This window comes from Phalacrocorax aristotelis, chromosome 6 (assembly GCF_949628215.1).
Source record: "Phalacrocorax aristotelis chromosome 6, bGulAri2.1, whole genome shotgun sequence".
Taxonomy (NCBI): Eukaryota; Metazoa; Chordata; class Aves; order Suliformes; family Phalacrocoracidae; genus Phalacrocorax; species Phalacrocorax aristotelis.
In genome coordinates, this window is record NC_134281.1 from 55634213 (window position 1) to 55652001 (window position 17789).

At 50.9% G+C, this 17789-nt stretch overlaps 1 protein-coding gene and 1 long non-coding RNA gene across 4 annotated transcripts; one reads left to right on the top strand and one right to left on the bottom strand.

Moving 5' to 3' along the window:
• Positions 1-366: 366 nt before the first annotated feature.
• Positions 367-14617, bottom strand: LOC142059324 (uncharacterized). 3 transcript variants are annotated; one of them, XR_012661283.1, is made up of 5 exons: positions 13795-14617; positions 13339-13507; positions 11266-12031; positions 10980-11160; positions 367-10321 (listed from the first exon to the last, which is right to left on the bottom strand). It is a non-coding gene; the product is annotated as an uncharacterized LOC142059324 (long non-coding RNA). The 3 variants fall into 3 exon arrangements; XR_012661284.1 differs by having other exon boundaries at positions 367-10354; XR_012661285.1 differs by lacking the exon at positions 11266-12031.
• A 182-nt stretch (positions 14618-14799) lies between these two features.
• CCN1 (cellular communication network factor 1) lies at positions 14800-17462 on the top strand. The gene is given in 6 exon segments (XM_075098053.1): positions 14800-14970; positions 14973-15050; positions 15152-15368; positions 15713-16060; positions 16203-16405; positions 16516-17462. Coding segments are annotated over 6 exon segments (1302 nt in total). The 5' UTR covers positions 14800-14814; the 3' UTR covers positions 16816-17462.
• The last annotated feature ends 327 nt before the right edge of the window (positions 17463-17789 follow it).

The following is a 17789-nucleotide window of genomic DNA, read 5'->3' on the forward strand; positions in this document are numbered from 1 at the left end:
TGGTGGAGCCATGAGCAAGTTGTGGGCAGTGGAACTAATGAGACCTCATTTCCTATGGACTTGTGCCTTGCGGTTGGACTTTCCGGTGTCTGAAGACCATACGAGCGCCAAGGAGGCACTTTCTGTGGTCAGGGTGTTCACGGCCTCTCCCTCAGCCTCCCCACCACAGATTCTTCCTCCGGCCTCTAACCAGAGCTGTGCTCAGGCGGCGGCTCTCCCAGGGCATCGGCAGGGTATCCCTTCTCCCCCCACCGCTCGCCTTCCTGGGCTCTGCCTCTGCCTTAATCTCTCAGAGACAAATACTTTCTTTTCATGGTTGGCTGAAATTGATCCAATGGACTCAAAAATAGAGGGCGAACTAGCAGGTGAAAGTGACTAAAAAAATGCATTTAATAAGAAAGCCAACATAACAATGTTATGAAAACATTATACTATAAAGTAGGACCAGCCCAGAGTCTTGAGTCTAGCAGCCACAAATGAAAACTTTCTCAAGGCCAGGAGGGACTGGGCATGTTCCACACACCTCCGGGAGCTGAGGACAGCGAGGGAGGGAGGGAGCCCTGCAGGGGCTCCCAGTTACCTTCCCGGGCCCCCCGCTGTGTCCCCAGCAAGCCCAGCAGCGCAGTCCCTGCTCTCCCACCTCCCGCTGCGGGCGCAGGATCAGCGAGCATCCCGACTGCCGCACAGCCCTGCCACCGGTCGCCCAGCGCAGCAACAGAGGGCAAGCGGAAAAAAGCCGGTGAACTCTCTGTTTGGTACGCACGGCTGGGCAGGTGCACGTTGCATTTCCCACATTAAAAGTGGATCTGTTCTGCATATGTGTTTACCCTCAGTGAGGCTAATTAGGTAGCACTGGCAAGGAACCACCTTTGAACTCGGCTGACCTGCATGTGGTTCAGTGCCACAGATCGGCTGTTCCTGCAACAAACACCGCTTCACACGTTATCTTTTGCAAGAACAGTAAAAGTAGATGTTTCTCCATGAAGACAGACAATGGGACGAATGGAACAAATCAAAGGCAAAAATGAGAGGCTACCCAGCTTGATTTACAATGTCGGAGGTGTCATATGCCCTAACGCTATATAATTTTTTAAAAAGACCAAAACCAAAGGCAAGCACATTCTAGTGGCCCTGGAGTATGCTGTCGCAGGCAGCGGCACGACCGCAGCGCAGCCACGGCACAGCTTCGAGAACCATCACCGTGCCCACTAAAAGAAACCAAAGACTCTCTCCCCACACTCGGTGGCTGCAGTATCGGTGAAGATCGATACTGAAGATCGGTGAAGCCGCAGGCTCCCTGCAGAGACACCGGGCACGAGCCAGCAGCAAAGACGGCCATCAGCCTGCTGGGCTGAGGGAAGGGGGATTGGTGACCCTGGGCAGGGGAGGGCTCTGGGGGGCCCAAGAGCAGCCCCCGGCACCTGCGGGGTAGAAGGCAGAGCCAGGCTGCTCGTAGTGGTGTGCACTGGAGAGACGCTGGGCATAAATGGGACTGAGAGAGGTTCAGACTGGGTTCTGAATTCCAGCCTGAATTATCCAGTGATCTTACATCCTCCCTGTGCCTTGGCTTTCCACGTGTCAAATGCAAAGGCACATATAGATAGCATTTCCTGCTGACAGTAGTTTCGTGAGAACACATGCACTAAGACTGTACGGCACCAGAGACCACAGAGGTTTAAAAATAAGTACCTTTTTAAGACAATGAAGAATAAATACCCATCACATGAACAAGTGCAAAATTAGCTGGGAGCATGTTGTCTGTGGGACTGGAATTCACTTTGCTGTCAAGCTGGTTTGCGGCAGAGCTGACCCGCCGCAGGGTGTGATCCGACAGCACATCCCCTGCTGCTGGAGGCGAGCAGGACAGCAGGACACAGCCTTGGTCTGTATTGACGGCTTAGCCCATGCATCCCACACCTTCTCTCTTTGCATGATAATCTGCTTCTCAAAATATTTTCCTTCCTAAAACTAACATGAAAATGAGAGCAGAAGAAACGTAGCCTCAAACTGCTGTTTAAATAGCACTGAGTTACTAAAAAGCAAAAAGAAAAGAAAAAAGCTGAGGATGCTATCATCTGGAGTAGGAGAGAAGAGACTGACAGGCAGCAAGAGGCTTCCAGATATGCTGAGGGAAAGATGGCTCCCATTGACATCAACAGCAAAACGTCACTAATCATCTGGACCAGGACCCCTCTGCACTGGAAATCAGCTTTTGGATGGGGGGGCAGCCACTCTTTTGTATTGACTTGTCTGTGCCACAGTGACACTGTTCCTAACACTTAATTTATTTTGTCCATTTAGGAGACTTCTAGTTATCTCAATTATTTAACAATGTGTAAAATTACAAACATATTCAACTACAATATGTTCTCTTGCGTAAACCTCCCCTCTTGGCCACATACATAATGAAAACCCTGTTGAGTCAGTAATAAAATCCAGAAAGCTTTCAAGTCTCAGAACTGAATGTTCAAATTTTGTAGCTCACTTCCTTTTCTAACCAGACAGCAGGGCTGCCAAGAGAATTTCTGGGCGTTCAGCCCCTTTTGATATACATACACACACAAATATATATAGCACTCTACCGGGGCTGACAGAGAGCAGGCAGTAATTGTTTTTAGCCCAGTTATGAACAAATGCATTTTAGAAAGAAATGATAATACTATTTGTTTTCATCTGAAGGAACAGACAGCTCAGAGCTGGACAGGGAGAATGATCAGCTCCAGCTCTGTCAATAAATAAATATTTGCATTTCACTCCAGCAGAGGAAAAATGCAGCGCTGATTTTAGGAACCAACCTCAAAAATCTGTGTGTGGAAATACCGCGGCTCTTTATGCAAGCGGGCCGGCTGCACATGCAAATGCTGGATTTGCGTGAATAACAGCGCTATATGCATGTACAGGTCGGGCATACGATCTAGCACACCACATTTCTGGAGGCTAAGCCTCGTTCCCGGAGAGAGCGGAGCATCCTCATCCTGCACTGAAGCCAAGCGGCAATGAGTGAACCGGGCCAATCACAACTGGGAAGACTTCTATAGCTAAATACGAGAGCCTTAAGTTTATATTACACGCAACACTTGTGATTCCTGCCCAAAAGACTAAAGAGCTTCTAAATTCTTTGCACTATTTATAACAACAACCACCACCACAATTACATTTATTTCTCTTCAGAAGCACTGTCTGCTTTTGTATTTATACTGTAAGCAGCATATTAAAACAGGGACCAAATAGATTTCACATATGTCAATGCAATACAAGAGCAGGCAGCAGCCACGTGAAGGGAAGGACAAACATTCAACGAGTTTCATATGGCATGAAAATACAAAGCGAAGTTCAAGTCTGAGAGTTTTCCCACACTTCAGCTAAGTACATTACCAATAGCCGCTGAGGTACTCTCGGCCATCATACAGGAGCGGGATGATACGGGGCACGATACAGCATCCCCCCAACCCACACAGGTACGTATACTGGTGTGGGAACGAAGAACAACTGCACGTCAGATAAATTGGCAAATAAACATCGGCTGAGGAATTGGACCCCGTGGCTCTTCGCTTACCAGGCGGAGCGAGGTCATCCTAACCTACGCCGCACTCTAAACTGGGAGATCTTTGCATCGCTTTCATGATGAAATCTTTCCACTGTCAGCGGGCAATGAGTCAGAATAGAAGAGGGATGCTGTTTACTGAAAAGCTCTTGGAACTAAAGGGAGGAGAAGGGAAATACATAGAAGAGGCTAAGATGGGTTCCAAAAACAAGATAAGAAAAATAAAACGTGGACAAAATGTGGGAGTGAGGATGGAGGTGGAGGCAGAAATACCGAAGTGATTGCAGAAGCAGAGACATGCGCTAAAAGAACCTGGACAGAAAGCTGCATACAGGTAAGGAATAGCATAAGGAGCAGCAGAAGGGTGCGAATGGAAATGAGAGAGAGGAAAAGCGGGGCAGACAAAAGGCGGCGGGTTCCCAAGTTGTGTGCTATTGATGCGCGTGTGCCCCTTTTCTAAGGGAATGCATAGCCAAGATGATCCTAGTATCATCAGGACACCAGTGACCCTATCAGGGCAGCCACCTTGCACTGGCAAGGGTATAACATAAAGTGTCTGAGTAAGGAGAATGATGGCAGTGACTAAAATGACCGGGGTCAAAGGGAAGACCCATCACCCCCCACCAAAATGCCACTCCTCCCCCTGTGAGGGGTCAGCTTGCCCACTGTAGCTGCTCCGTACGTGCTCCTGTCATCCGTAGGCACCCATAGTACTCTCACTCGTACTTCAGGTATCTGAGTGCCACCTCGTCTTTGGCACACCCTCCTGACATCCCCGTGAGTCAGGAAATAGTGTTTATCTCCTTTCTACAGAGGGGCATTGAAGCACAGGGAGATGAATGACTTGTCCAAGACCACACTGGCAGGCTGTGGAAACCCAGAGCTTGGACCAAGCTCTCCCAAGTCCCAGGACAGAACTGCAGCTGCTAATGAGAACCAAGAAAATTCAAAAAATGCAAATGAACCATCTTGAAAGTTTTATAAGTGAAACTCCTGCTGCAGGCATGAATGGAGGAAGTGCAGACTCCAACAGGCAAATTCTTTGCCACCCCATCTCCTGAGTCCCAGAAATCCTGTTGATCTGGGCTAATAAATTTCCCCAAGCCCTAGACGTTCTCTTGGCCCTCATCCCAAGCTCACATAAGAAGCTATTTCATAGGCGAGGTTCTTATTTACAGTTACTCAACTCCCATAATATTTTATCTGAGGTGGCATTTTTAACACTCCCCTCCCCAATAGTGGATGAACTGTCTCTTTCTTTGCTTTATAGGTTTGTAACTAATCTAGTTAAAATCCCATAAATATCGGGATGTTTCTGTGCTCCCCATTCAGACAGGAGGCTGGCTGAGGAAAGAGTCCATTAGCATTAAAATGATGGTGACATCCAGACTGAAGCTGACAATGCATTCATTTTTTAAGTCTACTGTCATCATGCCAGCTGCCCTTCAGGAGCTGACTGTGCATCAACTGTGTAGCCTCCTAAATGCACAACACTCAGGCAAGGGTATCCTGCCATAAAATCCAGAGAGAGTCACAAGTCCTTGCCAGGTCGCACGGTGGGTTAATGGGCTGGTTTGCTACCCCTGGGAGACCCGGGCTGGAGCCTTTGTTTTACTGCAGACCCGTGTGCCACTCTAACAGCAAAAAGGAGGTCATAAATGCAGGGGAATGGGGCGCCGGGGAGCAGCCACGGCAGAGCAGGGCGCCTCAGGCCAGTGCTGCTGCTGGAATCAATGAATCTCAGTTTGGGTCTAAGATGGCTGGGTTTGCTTGAATCAGTGCTCACAACTAACGCGCAGTAAAGAGGTGCGAGCGGGACATACTGAATCACGGCCTGTGATTCAGCTTGCTAAGAAAGAGCTGCATTATTCTGCCGCTTCTCCTTCTGGGTGTGCAATGGCCCCTAGCGCTGTTGCTCAGTATACGATCCTCCTTCTCTCGGAACCCTTGTTCCGTGATGCTCCCGGGTGCAACAGGGGGGTCTGCGGCCAGGCAATTCCAGGAGCAGGTTATGGCCGAGCTGCCAGGCAAACACCTCCCTTCCCACAGATAAGCAGAATTCAGCTGAAACAATCCCTCACCGTGCCTTAGTAGCCTTCTCTGTCCTTCTCTGGATGAAAACCAGCTAGCTCCTCCGAGGGTAGGAGGAACAAGGCCAAAGTAGTACCTGTCAGAAAAGGAGCTGGCAGACAAGGAAGCTGCAGCCAGGGCTCGAGGGCGAAGGCAGCCCAGCGCCCCTGTGCTGGAAGGGCCCAGTAAGGAGAGGTGCTGAGCTGCTTTTACCAGGATGACGCTGTCCTGAGCTGAGCGGCTACCCATGGGATGGCCCCATCCCCCCTTGTCACCAGGATGGCAAGTCACCTGCAGCCGGGGAAAGATGTCCATCTGCAGGTGAAGCTGGTGGGAAAGCGACACAACCTCGCAAGGACTCCTAGATTTATTCGCACACTGAGAAGACTATTACATTTTTTATTTATGACCGTATTTGATCACAGAGTGCTTAGCCAGCCCTAATACAGGCTTCCACTCCCTAACTCTACTTTTCTTCAACAGAAAACTTTCCTGAGAAGCTAGTCAGCCCAAAAATCCCTGTTTAAAAATTAATCTTTTTCCTTCAAGGGTTAAAAAGCTGCCAGCTGTTTAATCAGATAATCAAAATAAACTTACTTCTCAGCCAAGTATAACTTCTGAGGAAATCAGAGAGAGGCAGATGCAGCCACCCATTCCTTAGGAGCTCTCCAGAAGCTCAAATGTCCGTTGTTTCAGTTAATTGATGTGTGCTAATGAATTCATGCCAGTAATTTTGACCACACAAATCAGCTTTAACATCAGTATAATTGAGATCAGAAGGTAGTGCTCAGATAAGACCTCAGCCAAGATCAAGGCTAATGTGTACAAAATCCCCCTGAATGTGGAAGTGGGTTTCCCCGTCAGCACCTCGCAGGCGTGGGAGGTGTGTGCATCCTTTTGCGTGGGGAGGGCTCTGCACATTTTGATTTCCCCACAGCATCTGGTCCCTCTCACCTTTTGGGAACATGCCTGCTGATAACGTCCAGGCTCTCGGCCCTGGTCCTGAGCCCCCCGCTCCGCGTCTGGGGAAAACCACAGGCATTGCACGCTGGCCTGCGCCCCCTCCCACTCACGCTTCCCTGTGCGCAGGGTTTGCTGCCCTGCTCGCTCCTGAACTCTTCATTTCACACCCGACCTTCACTGGGGACATTTCAGCCACAACCCCCTGCTTCTGCAAGAACTGCCGCCTTAACCGTACCTTTCACTGGCTACGTAAGCGAGGAAACGTTTCTTACCCCACATCCTCACCAACCACCATCTAGGCCTCTATTTTTGAAATATGTAAGGCCTGAAATGTAGAATTTGGGGTTTTACACCGGCTAATATTAATAGAAACATTCTCAGGATTTTTTTCCCCCAATGTAAATGGAACACACTTATTTTTTTAAGCATGCCCCTGCGGTGCTCGCAGGCCGAACACTGCAGCATTGTACCCGCCTGGGGAGCTCGCTATAAACACATCTGTCTAGCTGCTCTGTCAGGCCCACTGAGCCCTCTATAAACCAAGAAAAGTAAACCTGTACCTTAAATATTTACTGTTTTCAGCATGTATAATCTAGAAGTGTTTTTAGCAGCACAAGAAAGGAGCACTTTTAATCAGTGATTTTTATTTTGACATGGCACTGTTAAACATTGTATGGGTACATCCTGAAAAAGCCCGCTCCTCGAAACCAGAGGCTCTCCTCTCAACGGGTTACAAACATTGTCGTGTTATCACACACTGCTCACCTGAAAGACCCATCCTATCTCCCATTTTTCTGCTCGGATGCCAAATTATCCCGTAGGTCTAAAAGCTGAGCTCGTGGGGTTTCAGAAGCAGACCCGAGGTTAGGCAGTAAGACAGGACAGCGACAGACACGTGGTTGGCTGCGTACAAAAGGACACAGACGAGTGCAGAGAGTTAAAAGAATAACAACACAAAAGCAAACTTATATGAAAGTAAATAGCCGCCAGCCAGCACTAATTTTCTTTTATGATTAACATAACAGCTAGCTTTTCATGCTTGCCCTATGCAAAAGAGCTCCTGCTTTCATCTCAACACTGACACTAGGAGTCATAATTTCTGTACAACAACAGGAAAAGATATGTTAATGCAATCGTAAAAAAGTCTCCGCACCAAAGTAGTCTGCTGATAGCCCCTGCTAACCTTTTACTTCCCGAGAACATCAGTCCCTGGGAAAACAGCGGGCAGCAGACAGGCTTCCTGGCTGACTCAGAGATGTCCTTCTCCCCGTGGGGCAGCGCAAGCCGCTGGGCTCCTTGCTCCGGGCTGCTGGATGGAGCCCACGCAAAGACCCTTTCGCAGACCGGCCCACCAGCGCTCACCAGCTGGCTCCCTCCGGTTATATTTTAGTCCCCAGCAGAGATAAGGTGAGGAAGAGATTCCATTCACATAGTTTCTTCTTCACTCCCCTAGAAAAATCACCCCAACCAGCTCCACAGTGCAAGACATCTTTCAGATTGGATGCTAACCAAGCCTAGAGATGGCTTAGCACTCCTTCCCAGTTGCAGGCACACAAGACTGGGATGGGCAGCTATTTGCGCATTCTTGGATTGTAACTCCGTCTCCACAAACATTCTTAAAGCACATACACGATCTATTGGCTGCCTGCAAGTCCTCCCTATCTGCAAGGATGACATCGTGTCTACTTATTTGTCTGCTATTGATTCTTGCACTACTCTATCACAGACTAGAAGCAAGGGGCACAAGCCAAGGAAGGGTGCAAGTGACTGATCTCCAGCAGCAGAGCAGCCCTGGAGGAGGTCGTGGCTGGCTTCCTTGCGTCGGTTAGCTCATGTGTGCCATAAAATAACCATGCACAAGAGAACTCAGCCAGCTGCCACTGCAAGGTGCTCATGTAACATACTGGAAAGCAAAGGGTGAGAGCCCAGATGGAACAGAATGGAAATAAACAGTAATGCAGCAAACACAACTAAGGTCTCACCGTGTTTTAATAAGCTTGTGTACGTAGCAGAGAATGAGTAATGATTCTGGACAAAGCCAACAGGGACCTCAAGGGATTCTGAAATTAATCCTGTGACATTTCCAGCAGCTAGCCTGGAAAGCACAGTAAGTGACAGAATTCACTGTGTGGCAGAGCATGTTCAGCACCCTGCCAGATCAGGCCTCCCCTTCTATTTGCAAGCAAAAGGAAAAAACAAAAAAGGATATTAATCAAAACTTTTTTTTCTTTTTTTCAAGAAAATAGCCATAAAAATGTGTTCTTAAAACAAAAGGCTGGGCAAGCCCTTTGAACGTCCCTATATCAGTGACAAGAAACTGTTCCATCAGATCACAAAGAGCAGGAAGGGAAAGCACCCAAAGGAAGGCAGAGGGTTCCCTTAGCTTTGACACAGACTAACCTTAAGGAAACATAGCTGTGATTATTAGCTATAATGAAACAAACCACTTCTGGAGAAATAAGAGTTTGCCATGTATTTCAAATGTAGAAAAAAGAAGAGAAACAAGCAACAAACCTGAACATGCCGAAGGAAGCACGTTCCGGGGCACACAGCCCCACAACACAGACAAAGGCAGGAACAGTTGCCTCCAAGGTGTGGTTAGGCTGTAGGCTGAGGCGGACAGCAGCTGACAACCATTATGGACCACAGCCTGGAGTGGGCTTTGATCAAGGATTTCTCAGGCACAACCTGACTGATTGCAATCAGGTTCAGCTAGCTCCAGTAACTCCTTGCCATCACGAGCAATTTTCCCTTGAACTTGCTCATTTCATCTTAACAGATGATAGTTTGCAGGCACTGCTCCACGGGGAAATGCTGCACCCTGAGAAGCAGGGTTTAAAGAAGTCTCTACTGAGGTCATTTGGGATGATGAACTCTCTGGGGTGGGATCCCTGCCCGAGACCATCTCAGCTGACACTGAGAAAGACGACAAGTATGCTGATGATGCCCCAGCCTCCTTCAGGGAACTCAGGAGACATGGCTGTGATTTTTTTTTTTTCTAGAATATATAAAGAGATTTCAGGCTATATTGCTATCATCTGCAAGCTACATCACTGCATGGGATAACAGACATGACTAAGAAATCCAGGTGCAGCCAGGTGCTAGCTAGGACCACCTGTTCTTTTTTTGTTTGTTTGTTTGTTTTGTGGTATGGAAAGCTGAAGCCTATAATAGTCTTCATTGCAAACTTCAGCTATAGGGATGTGGCTGATGCAAACTGCACCCTCTGAATGTAGCCTAGTGTTGAAGTACACATGCACGAGAGTAGGTGAGTATATACTGAGTAATCCACCTGTCTTACTGGGGAAACTGCAGTGGCTGGTACTAAAATAAAGTTAATGCCAGATCCTGAATGACTGTGACTAAGGTATTTTGAGTCTCTGACTGGGAAAGAAGAACTAAGCAGGAGTTGGCTGTAACTGCTTTGCATTTCTGCATCCGGCTTGGGGTGAGAAAGCCGGGCAGCACGTACTGCCGGTCAGCCGGTCAACAGGAGCACGCTGACCACCGGCAGGGATGCTTCTTGCCTCTGTTGTGCTGCTGCGTCCCTCGTGGCTGTGTAAGGTCTATCTGTGTAGCAGTGCAGTTCACACACCGAAGCAGCAATGAGCACGACTGAATATTACTGCCAAATACCCTCCTGTTTCCCTGCAGAGTGAGGCGGCTCACAAGTCCCCCTTCCACTTTCACACAACAGGAACCTCTGCGACACCTTGACAGCAGCCAGAGGAAAATGCAGCATGCCTACAAAGCAAAGTGCCTCTCAGTGCACAAATACTGCAAAGCAAAAACGCCCCAAATATTAGAAACCACAGACAAGGCACAGACTATATAAAAACTGTCAGGCATAAGCACGGCTAAAAGGAGGGTAGTAGGGAAGAGGAAGAAAACAAATAGGAAATGCCATGCTCAGAGAATTCAGCATAAACTCTGAGCAAATCAAAGTAAGGAAAAAAAAAATCTGAACCCACTTGAAATTTAGCTGCTGAAGCCTTCTGGCTACTCGGCCGCTCTGCCTGCGCGTCGCTATGCTTAATTTGCCCCTCTGGATTTGCACCTCCTGTGAGTGACTGAGAGGAGCCATTGACTCTGGGAGGACTGATTTAGTGCAGCAGGAACCAGCGGCCTGGCAGGGGCTGCAGGAGAGGCCCAGCCCAAGGTAGGTAAACATTAGAAGAGGAAAGGCCACAGGGAAAAAGGCTGGAACAGGGAAAACGAGAGGAGAGAGGAGGAGAGATGGAGGAAATGCGCGGCAAAGGATGGGCAGAGGAAAAAGAGAATGAGAAAGAGGAGATTAACACAGTACAAATAAAGGCTGGACACTGGGCTTAGTAAGATCTTTCCCCAGAATTCATGTGGCTGCAAACCTCTGGTGTGCTCTGGTTTGGTGCTGGATACTTACTATCAGTGGGAACACCGGCACCCGGAGGAGCCTCCGTCCTACACGGCACTTCATGCTGCTCCGCAGTCCCTACGCACAGCCACGAGAGCTGACGCTGGGCGGAGGGAAGATAAACCACTCAGTTATTTTTTTTTTCTTGATTTGTTTTGCTGGAAAGTCCTTTCCCCAGAGAGACGCAGGCCTGTGAAAATGACAGGATATACTCAGTAAATGTGTAATACCTGCTGCGTAAGCCAACTGTTTCAAACCCCTGCTTTGCATTAGCCAAGCTCCCAGCAGACTTTACCTGACAGACAGCGATTGCCTATGGCACAAAAAGCAAGAAGCCAGTGAAATACTCTTCATGACGTGAAGCAGGGAGTGTTTCCCAGTTCACTTAGCACAACAAAGGTCTGGAACAGCACGTTACACTGAACAAAATCTAAAAAGGAAGATATTCCAAACTTTTCCCTGTTTCCTGACGTGCATCCGGGAGGTGTAGGCACAGCCTGGAAGGTAAATGCTGGGTCACGGCTTGTGACAGGGAAACGTGTGCAGGGAAAGCCTATGAAAGGGTCACAGCCTAACCTGAACTCCAGAGAAACTCAACCCATCTCAAGTGTTGTCAACTACTTGAAATTCAGGACAGGTTTGTTAAAAGGTGCTTCAAAGCTTTCGAAGTGACCTTTTTTTTTTGAGCAAAGGTAGGTTCGGTTACAGTTTCCCACCAAAGTTGTGTGAATGTGTGGTAAGACACGAACCCAAGTGAGAAAAGGCGCTATTCATTGACTTTTCCTGTGGCATTTGCTGGATGTTGTGAAAGTCATAGATCAAAGCGAAATGCTCGGTGCCTGTCCTTAAATTAGATGGAATTAAATAAACAAGTGTGTGCATAAATCCCTGAAAAGCAAAACTGGCCAGTTTAACTGCGCATTGGTGCGCCAGCTCCTTCTGCTTTTTTTCAAAATTTTTGAAAAATTTTCAAAAAATTTTCAAAATGTTCATTAATCGAGGTGTGTTGAATCACAAACTTGTTCCTCCTGATCACAATACTGCCATGTAAAGAAGTCATCCTGGGGAAAAAAGCAGCAGTCAGATTCTCCATCTAAAAACCACTGGTAAGAGTTTTAAAACTAAAGTATAACAGATAAAAACATACATCTACAAAACCAGGGGAAGCCCAGCATACCGGATAGCTCGGAGTCTGGGAATGGGACCGTGCCTCGCTGCTCCTCGTCACCAGCTGGGGCTCAGCCAAATCAGTAGGGATGGAAAGTCGTTACTACCAGTACTGGCAACCATCTAAGTTCGCCGGTGGTCTCCGTCCAATTCTTAATGGACACATAAAATAACTCCTGTCATCAGAAATGGCACTAAATGGTATGTACTGGCAGTCTCGGGAGATAGCCGCATGTAACAGAAGCCTGAATTTCCCTTGCAGCTATTGTCCTTTCTGGTCAAATTTTGAGGCATACGAGTGATGAAGAAAACCACTGCTGCCTTCTGTAGGGCAAGTTCTGGGCAAAGAGGGCCTGGAGCTTCCATCCCATCACCTTTCCCGAACCACAAAAACCACCACAAAGTAAACCGTGGATCTAATTTACATGAATGACAAGAAAAACACAACGAGATTAAATTGCGGGGGGCGGGGAAGAAACCCGCAACGGGAAGCCTCCATCGGGCCGGGCCTGGGCACGCTGGCCGCCGCCGGCAGGAGGGATGGCGGTGCTGGGCACGGGGAACGCGGGGACATCCCTGGAGGAGGAGGAGGAGGAGGAGGAGGGGGCTGGGCTCCGCAGCCCGGCCCGGGAGCGGCACCGGTGTCCCTCCGACGGGGACACCCCTGGCGCTGCCCCCCGCCTCACGGCGGGTCGCGACATCCCCCTGCCGCGTCCCGCCCCGCCGCCGCTTCCCCCGGTGCCGCTGTCGCGACAAAGCCGGGCTGTCTCCATGAGCCCGGGGCTGGAGCCGCTCCGGGAGGGATGCACGGCGGAGGGGCGAAACAAAACGGTGTATGTTTTTGGAAAAGCCCGCCGTTAAGGCTTCAGGCTGCTGCAGCAGCCGCCCGGCCGGGCCGAGGACAGGGGCCCCATTGTGCGCGCCCCGTCCGGCGTCGCCCGCGCCTCCCTGGCAGGCTGCGTCCCCCCGCCGCACCCCTCCGGCCAAAGCCACGTCCAGGAGCAACGCTCCCAACGCAACAGCAACCTCCACCCCCCCTTTTCTGCGGCTCCTTAACAAGGCTGCCTTATTAGTCCTGCCGGTATCGAACTGTACGAAACCAGCCCGGCGCGGGCAGCGGGAGGCGCACGGCGGCACCCGCGTCCCCCGGCCCCGGCCCCGGCCCCGGCGCGGCGGGAGCAGCACCGGCGGCAGCACTTACCCGCGGCCATGTGCACAGCTCCCGTGAAACGGTCCTTTCTGTAACCCTTTCGGCCGTGGCACCGGGCAGGCGACGAGACGTCTGGGCTTCGCTCCTCCGAGCGGCGGGGCTGCCCCCGCCTCCCCTCCCGAAATGCCCGTCCGTGAGGAGCGGCGCGCCCAGACACTCACTGCATGGAAAGGCGACGCGGACAGGTTAATCGCATCCCCCTCCTCTTCGCATCCCCTCCCTCTCCACTGTCTCCCCCTCCCCCTCCCCCTTCTCTTTTCAAGGGTTTTGGAGGGTTTTTTTTGGTTTTTGTTGTTTCTTTTTTTTTTTTTTTTTTTTTTGCAAAGTTTTGCATCTCCTCCAAATCCGCTCCTCCGCCTTCCAGCCTTGAAGGCGACGGTAAAGAATAATAATAAAAAATAAAACCCCCCAAAAAACCCAACCCAAACTTGTGTTAGGAACAATAACCTCATTTGCAAAGAAAAATCCCTGGAATGGGGACTTATTGCAACGCCGTTGGGTAGCAGGCTCAACTGCTGGGCTTTTTTCAATAAAGGAGCAAACTGCAGTATAACGCCAGTTGGCTCCTCCAGCGCAATTCTCCTAAATCATGATAGACAGATTGCGTGAAAAAACAGGAATTCCAAAGAATTTCCTGCCCTGGGAACAGAAGTTAAGGCTATATTTAACAACATCTGAAGCTGTCAAGAATGCTTTGTGGTTGGATAACAGAGCAGAAAAATGTGAAAAATGCAGGCTACTGCTATACCAAATATGGAAATATTGTTACGTCTGGTGTCTAAATCCCCATCTGGAAATACTTAGAGGCACGAAAAGAAAAGACGCCACAACAGAAGCTTAAGCTCCCCTTCCCGACCCCAAATCTTAAGCTTCAACAAGGAAACTCTCTTTGAGGACGCCCAACTTTGAGTGGGGGACACGAAGCCCGCGGGGGAGCGGGGCTGAGGCAGGGCCGGGTGCTGCGGGCCCAGGGTTTCTCGGGACCGCGTTCCCGGCCTGAGCACGCCGCGCACGGCCCGGCTCCCGGGCTGGGCGGTGATGCAAAATGTCTGGTTTCGCCCCCGACCAGCGGCAGTAACGGCAAAACCCCGCGGCGGCACGGCCGGGTTGCTCCGTGGGTACCGAGCGGGGCGCAGCCCGGCGAAGCAGAGCCACGCTCGGTGCCGCAGCAGCTGGCGGGGGGGGTGGGCGGTGGGACCGATGCGAGCTGCCGGCAGCGCGGGGGGCGGCCCGGGGCCGGGTCTCCCGCAGAGCGGCCTCCGGCGCACCGAGCGCCTTCTCTTACATCCATCGGGAGGATGACGGGGGGGTGGGGGGGGGGGGCGGGGAGGAGGGGGGGGGAAGGCCGCGGTGGGGGGGGGGGGGGCGGCGGGACCCCCCGGTGCCGCCGCCGGTGCCGCCGCCGGTGCCGGGCGAGAGACGGGGCGGGGCGGGGCGGCCGCGCCGCGCGCCAGCCGCATTCCTGGGATGCCGCGAGCGCTGGAAGCGGCCGCGGCCCGGAACGCGCGACGTCAGCGCCGCAGCGCACGCGGCGGCCCCGCGCCCCTATATAAGGCGGGTCGCGGCCGTTCGCCGCCTCAGACCGCGCCGGCCCCGCTCCACTCTGCTCCTTTCGCCATCCCTCGCTCCCGTCGCCGCTAGAGATGGGCTCCGCGGGCACCCGCCCCGCTCTGGCGGCCGCCCTCCTCTGCCTGGCCCGCCTGGTAAGTGCCGCGGCGCTGCCCGGAGAGGGGCGGGAGGCGGCGGCGCGTCGCCCCGCTCCCCTCCCGGCGCTCAGCGGCCGCCGCTCTGCTCCGCTCCGCAGGCTCTGGGCTCGCCGTGTCCCGCCGTCTGCCAGTGCCCGGCGGCCGTGCCGCAGTGCGCCCCGGGCGTGGGGCTGGTGCCGGACGGCTGCGGCTGCTGCAAGGTCTGCGCCAAGCAGCTGAACGAGGACTGCAGCCGGACGCAGCCCTGCGACCACACCAAGGGGCTGGAGTGCAACTTCGGCGCCAGCCCCGCCGCGCTGAGGGGCATCTGCAGAGGTAAGCGGCTCGCCCCCCGCCTCCCCCGGGAGAAAACCCCGCTCCCCGCGGCGCCCGAGTTTAGTAATTTCGAGTCCATGTATGGTTATGCTTTGTTGTTGGTAGCTTGGCAGAAAGGCACATGACTTCAGCAGTCTGGAATGCGATTCAGTATGTCTGAGCTGCGCTAAACGCACATAAGGAAAAGTGATTCCTGACTAACTTATTGTTCGGGCCCCGCGTCTCCGGGGGATTGTAGGGAGCCTCGCCGTAAATTGAATTTAACAGACCAGCAAATAACCTGCGCTTGAACGAGCGATTCCCGCCACTGACCCCCTCCTTTCCCTCCCTGTTGATCTCTGCAGCGCAGTCCGAGGGCAGACCGTGCGAATATAACTCCAAAATCTACCAGAACGGCGAAAGCTTCCAGCCGAACTGTAAACACCAGTGTACGTGCATAGATGGAGCTGTGGGCTGCATCCCGCTCTGCCCGCAAGAGCTCTCCCTGCCCAACCTGGGCTGTCCCAGCCCCAGGCTGGTCAAAGTCCCCGGGCAGTGCTGTGAGGAGTGGGTCTGCGACGAACGCAAGGATGCGCTGGACGAGCTGGAAGGCTTCTTCAGCAAAGAGTTCGGTCTGGATGATTCCGAAGGCGAGCTAACCAGGAACAACGAGCTAATTGCCATTGTGAAAGGAGGCCTGAAAATGCTACCCGGTGAGTACGGGCTGATTGGTGTGGTGGTGACAGTTACGGGGAGGGGGTGGGAGGATGGCTCTACGACTCCTTAGACCCTGACGGAAAGAAAGAAACCCAGTGAGACGACATAGTTAGGCTAAGCCCTCCTCTTCTCTTCCAGTTTTTGGATCCGAGCCACAAAGCAGAGCTTTTGAGAATCCCAAATGCATCGTGCAAACAACCTCGTGGTCTCAGTGCTCAAAGACATGTGGAACTGGCATCTCTACAAGGGTTACCAACGACAATCCCGACTGCAAGCTCATCAAAGAGACCAGGATATGTGAAGTGAGGCCATGTGGCGAGCCTAGCTATGCCTCCCTAAAGGTAAATACAGACTCTTCTGGCGCTCCTCCTCTTTCCAAAGTGCTTTGGGTAGAGGGTAAAGTTTGGAGAAGGAACCTCCTGCTAATGATATTATTGCTTCTCCTTTACAGAAGGGAAAAAAATGTACCAAGACTAAGAAGTCCCCATCCCCAGTGAAGTTTACTTACGCCGGATGTTCCAGCGTGAAGAAGTACCGCCCCAAGTACTGTGGCTCCTGCGTGGATGGCAGGTGCTGCACGCCTCAGCAGACCAGGACTGTCAAGATCAGGTTCCGCTGCGATGATGGAGAAACCTTCACCAAGAACGTCATGATGATCCAGTCCTGCCGATGCAACTACAACTGTCCGCATGCAAACGAAGCCTATCCCTACTACAGACTAGTCAATGACATTCACAAATTTAGGGACTGAGATGTGTTGGGGGTGGGATGCCAAAGAGAAGTTTGAAGTAACCAGCCATGGAGGAAGGACCTCTGGAAATGGTGCCCTGCCCATTTGAGGGCAACGGTGAGATGTTACGAGAGTGCACTGTGCAACTGGACACTAACGCAACAGAGATTTAAGCATACTTAAAGCTTCATAGTACTGGAGCAACTTCACTGCTTCTTTTTGGAGCACCTTATCTAATTATATACTGTTTTCTGTTTGTAAGTGATCAGCTAAATGTTTTGTTCTGGTTAAGAAAACTTTTTTTTTTTCCTATCCTGTTCAATTTAACACTATGCTTCTTTCCCCCTCCCTCCATCTCCTCCCACCCTTTCCCAACCAAGTTGGAAGTTACATTCCTTCCTGAGGTGGGCACTTGTGGGGTGTTCACAGTGGCAGCTATTATGTACCAACTGTAGTTTAATGGCAAACAGAAATCAGTTGTTTTAAAGCTGAGTATTTTATTTATCAAACTGTAGCTTTTTTTTGTTTTCCTTTGAGGGTTTTTTTTTTTCCCCCTTCCATCCCCTGTAATACTGGAATAAGTTGTAAATGATTTTAATTTTATATTCAATGAATTAAAAGAATTTATTTATGGAATTAATCATTTAATAAAGAAATATTTACCTAACTACTCTTAGTAGAGCATTGTGGTAGGCAACAGACTTAAATACAGCAAATGCAAGAGGTTTCTGTGGAAACTCAGAATTCTGAAAAGCTTAGATTCTCTGAAAATTAAACCAAGCTCTACTACAGCTGCAGCAGTGAACTAGAAAGCTGCGTCTAATTCCTTGGGTAAATGACACTGCGAAGGGGTGCAGGCAGTCTGCAACCCCATGCTCTAGAAAAGATATACAGAAAAAGCTTCTTACCATTGAAAGCGAATGTTTGACAGAGGCTGAGATGTGAATTAGACTGTCAGATTATTCAAACCGGCCTGGAATTTGCAACATAAGGTA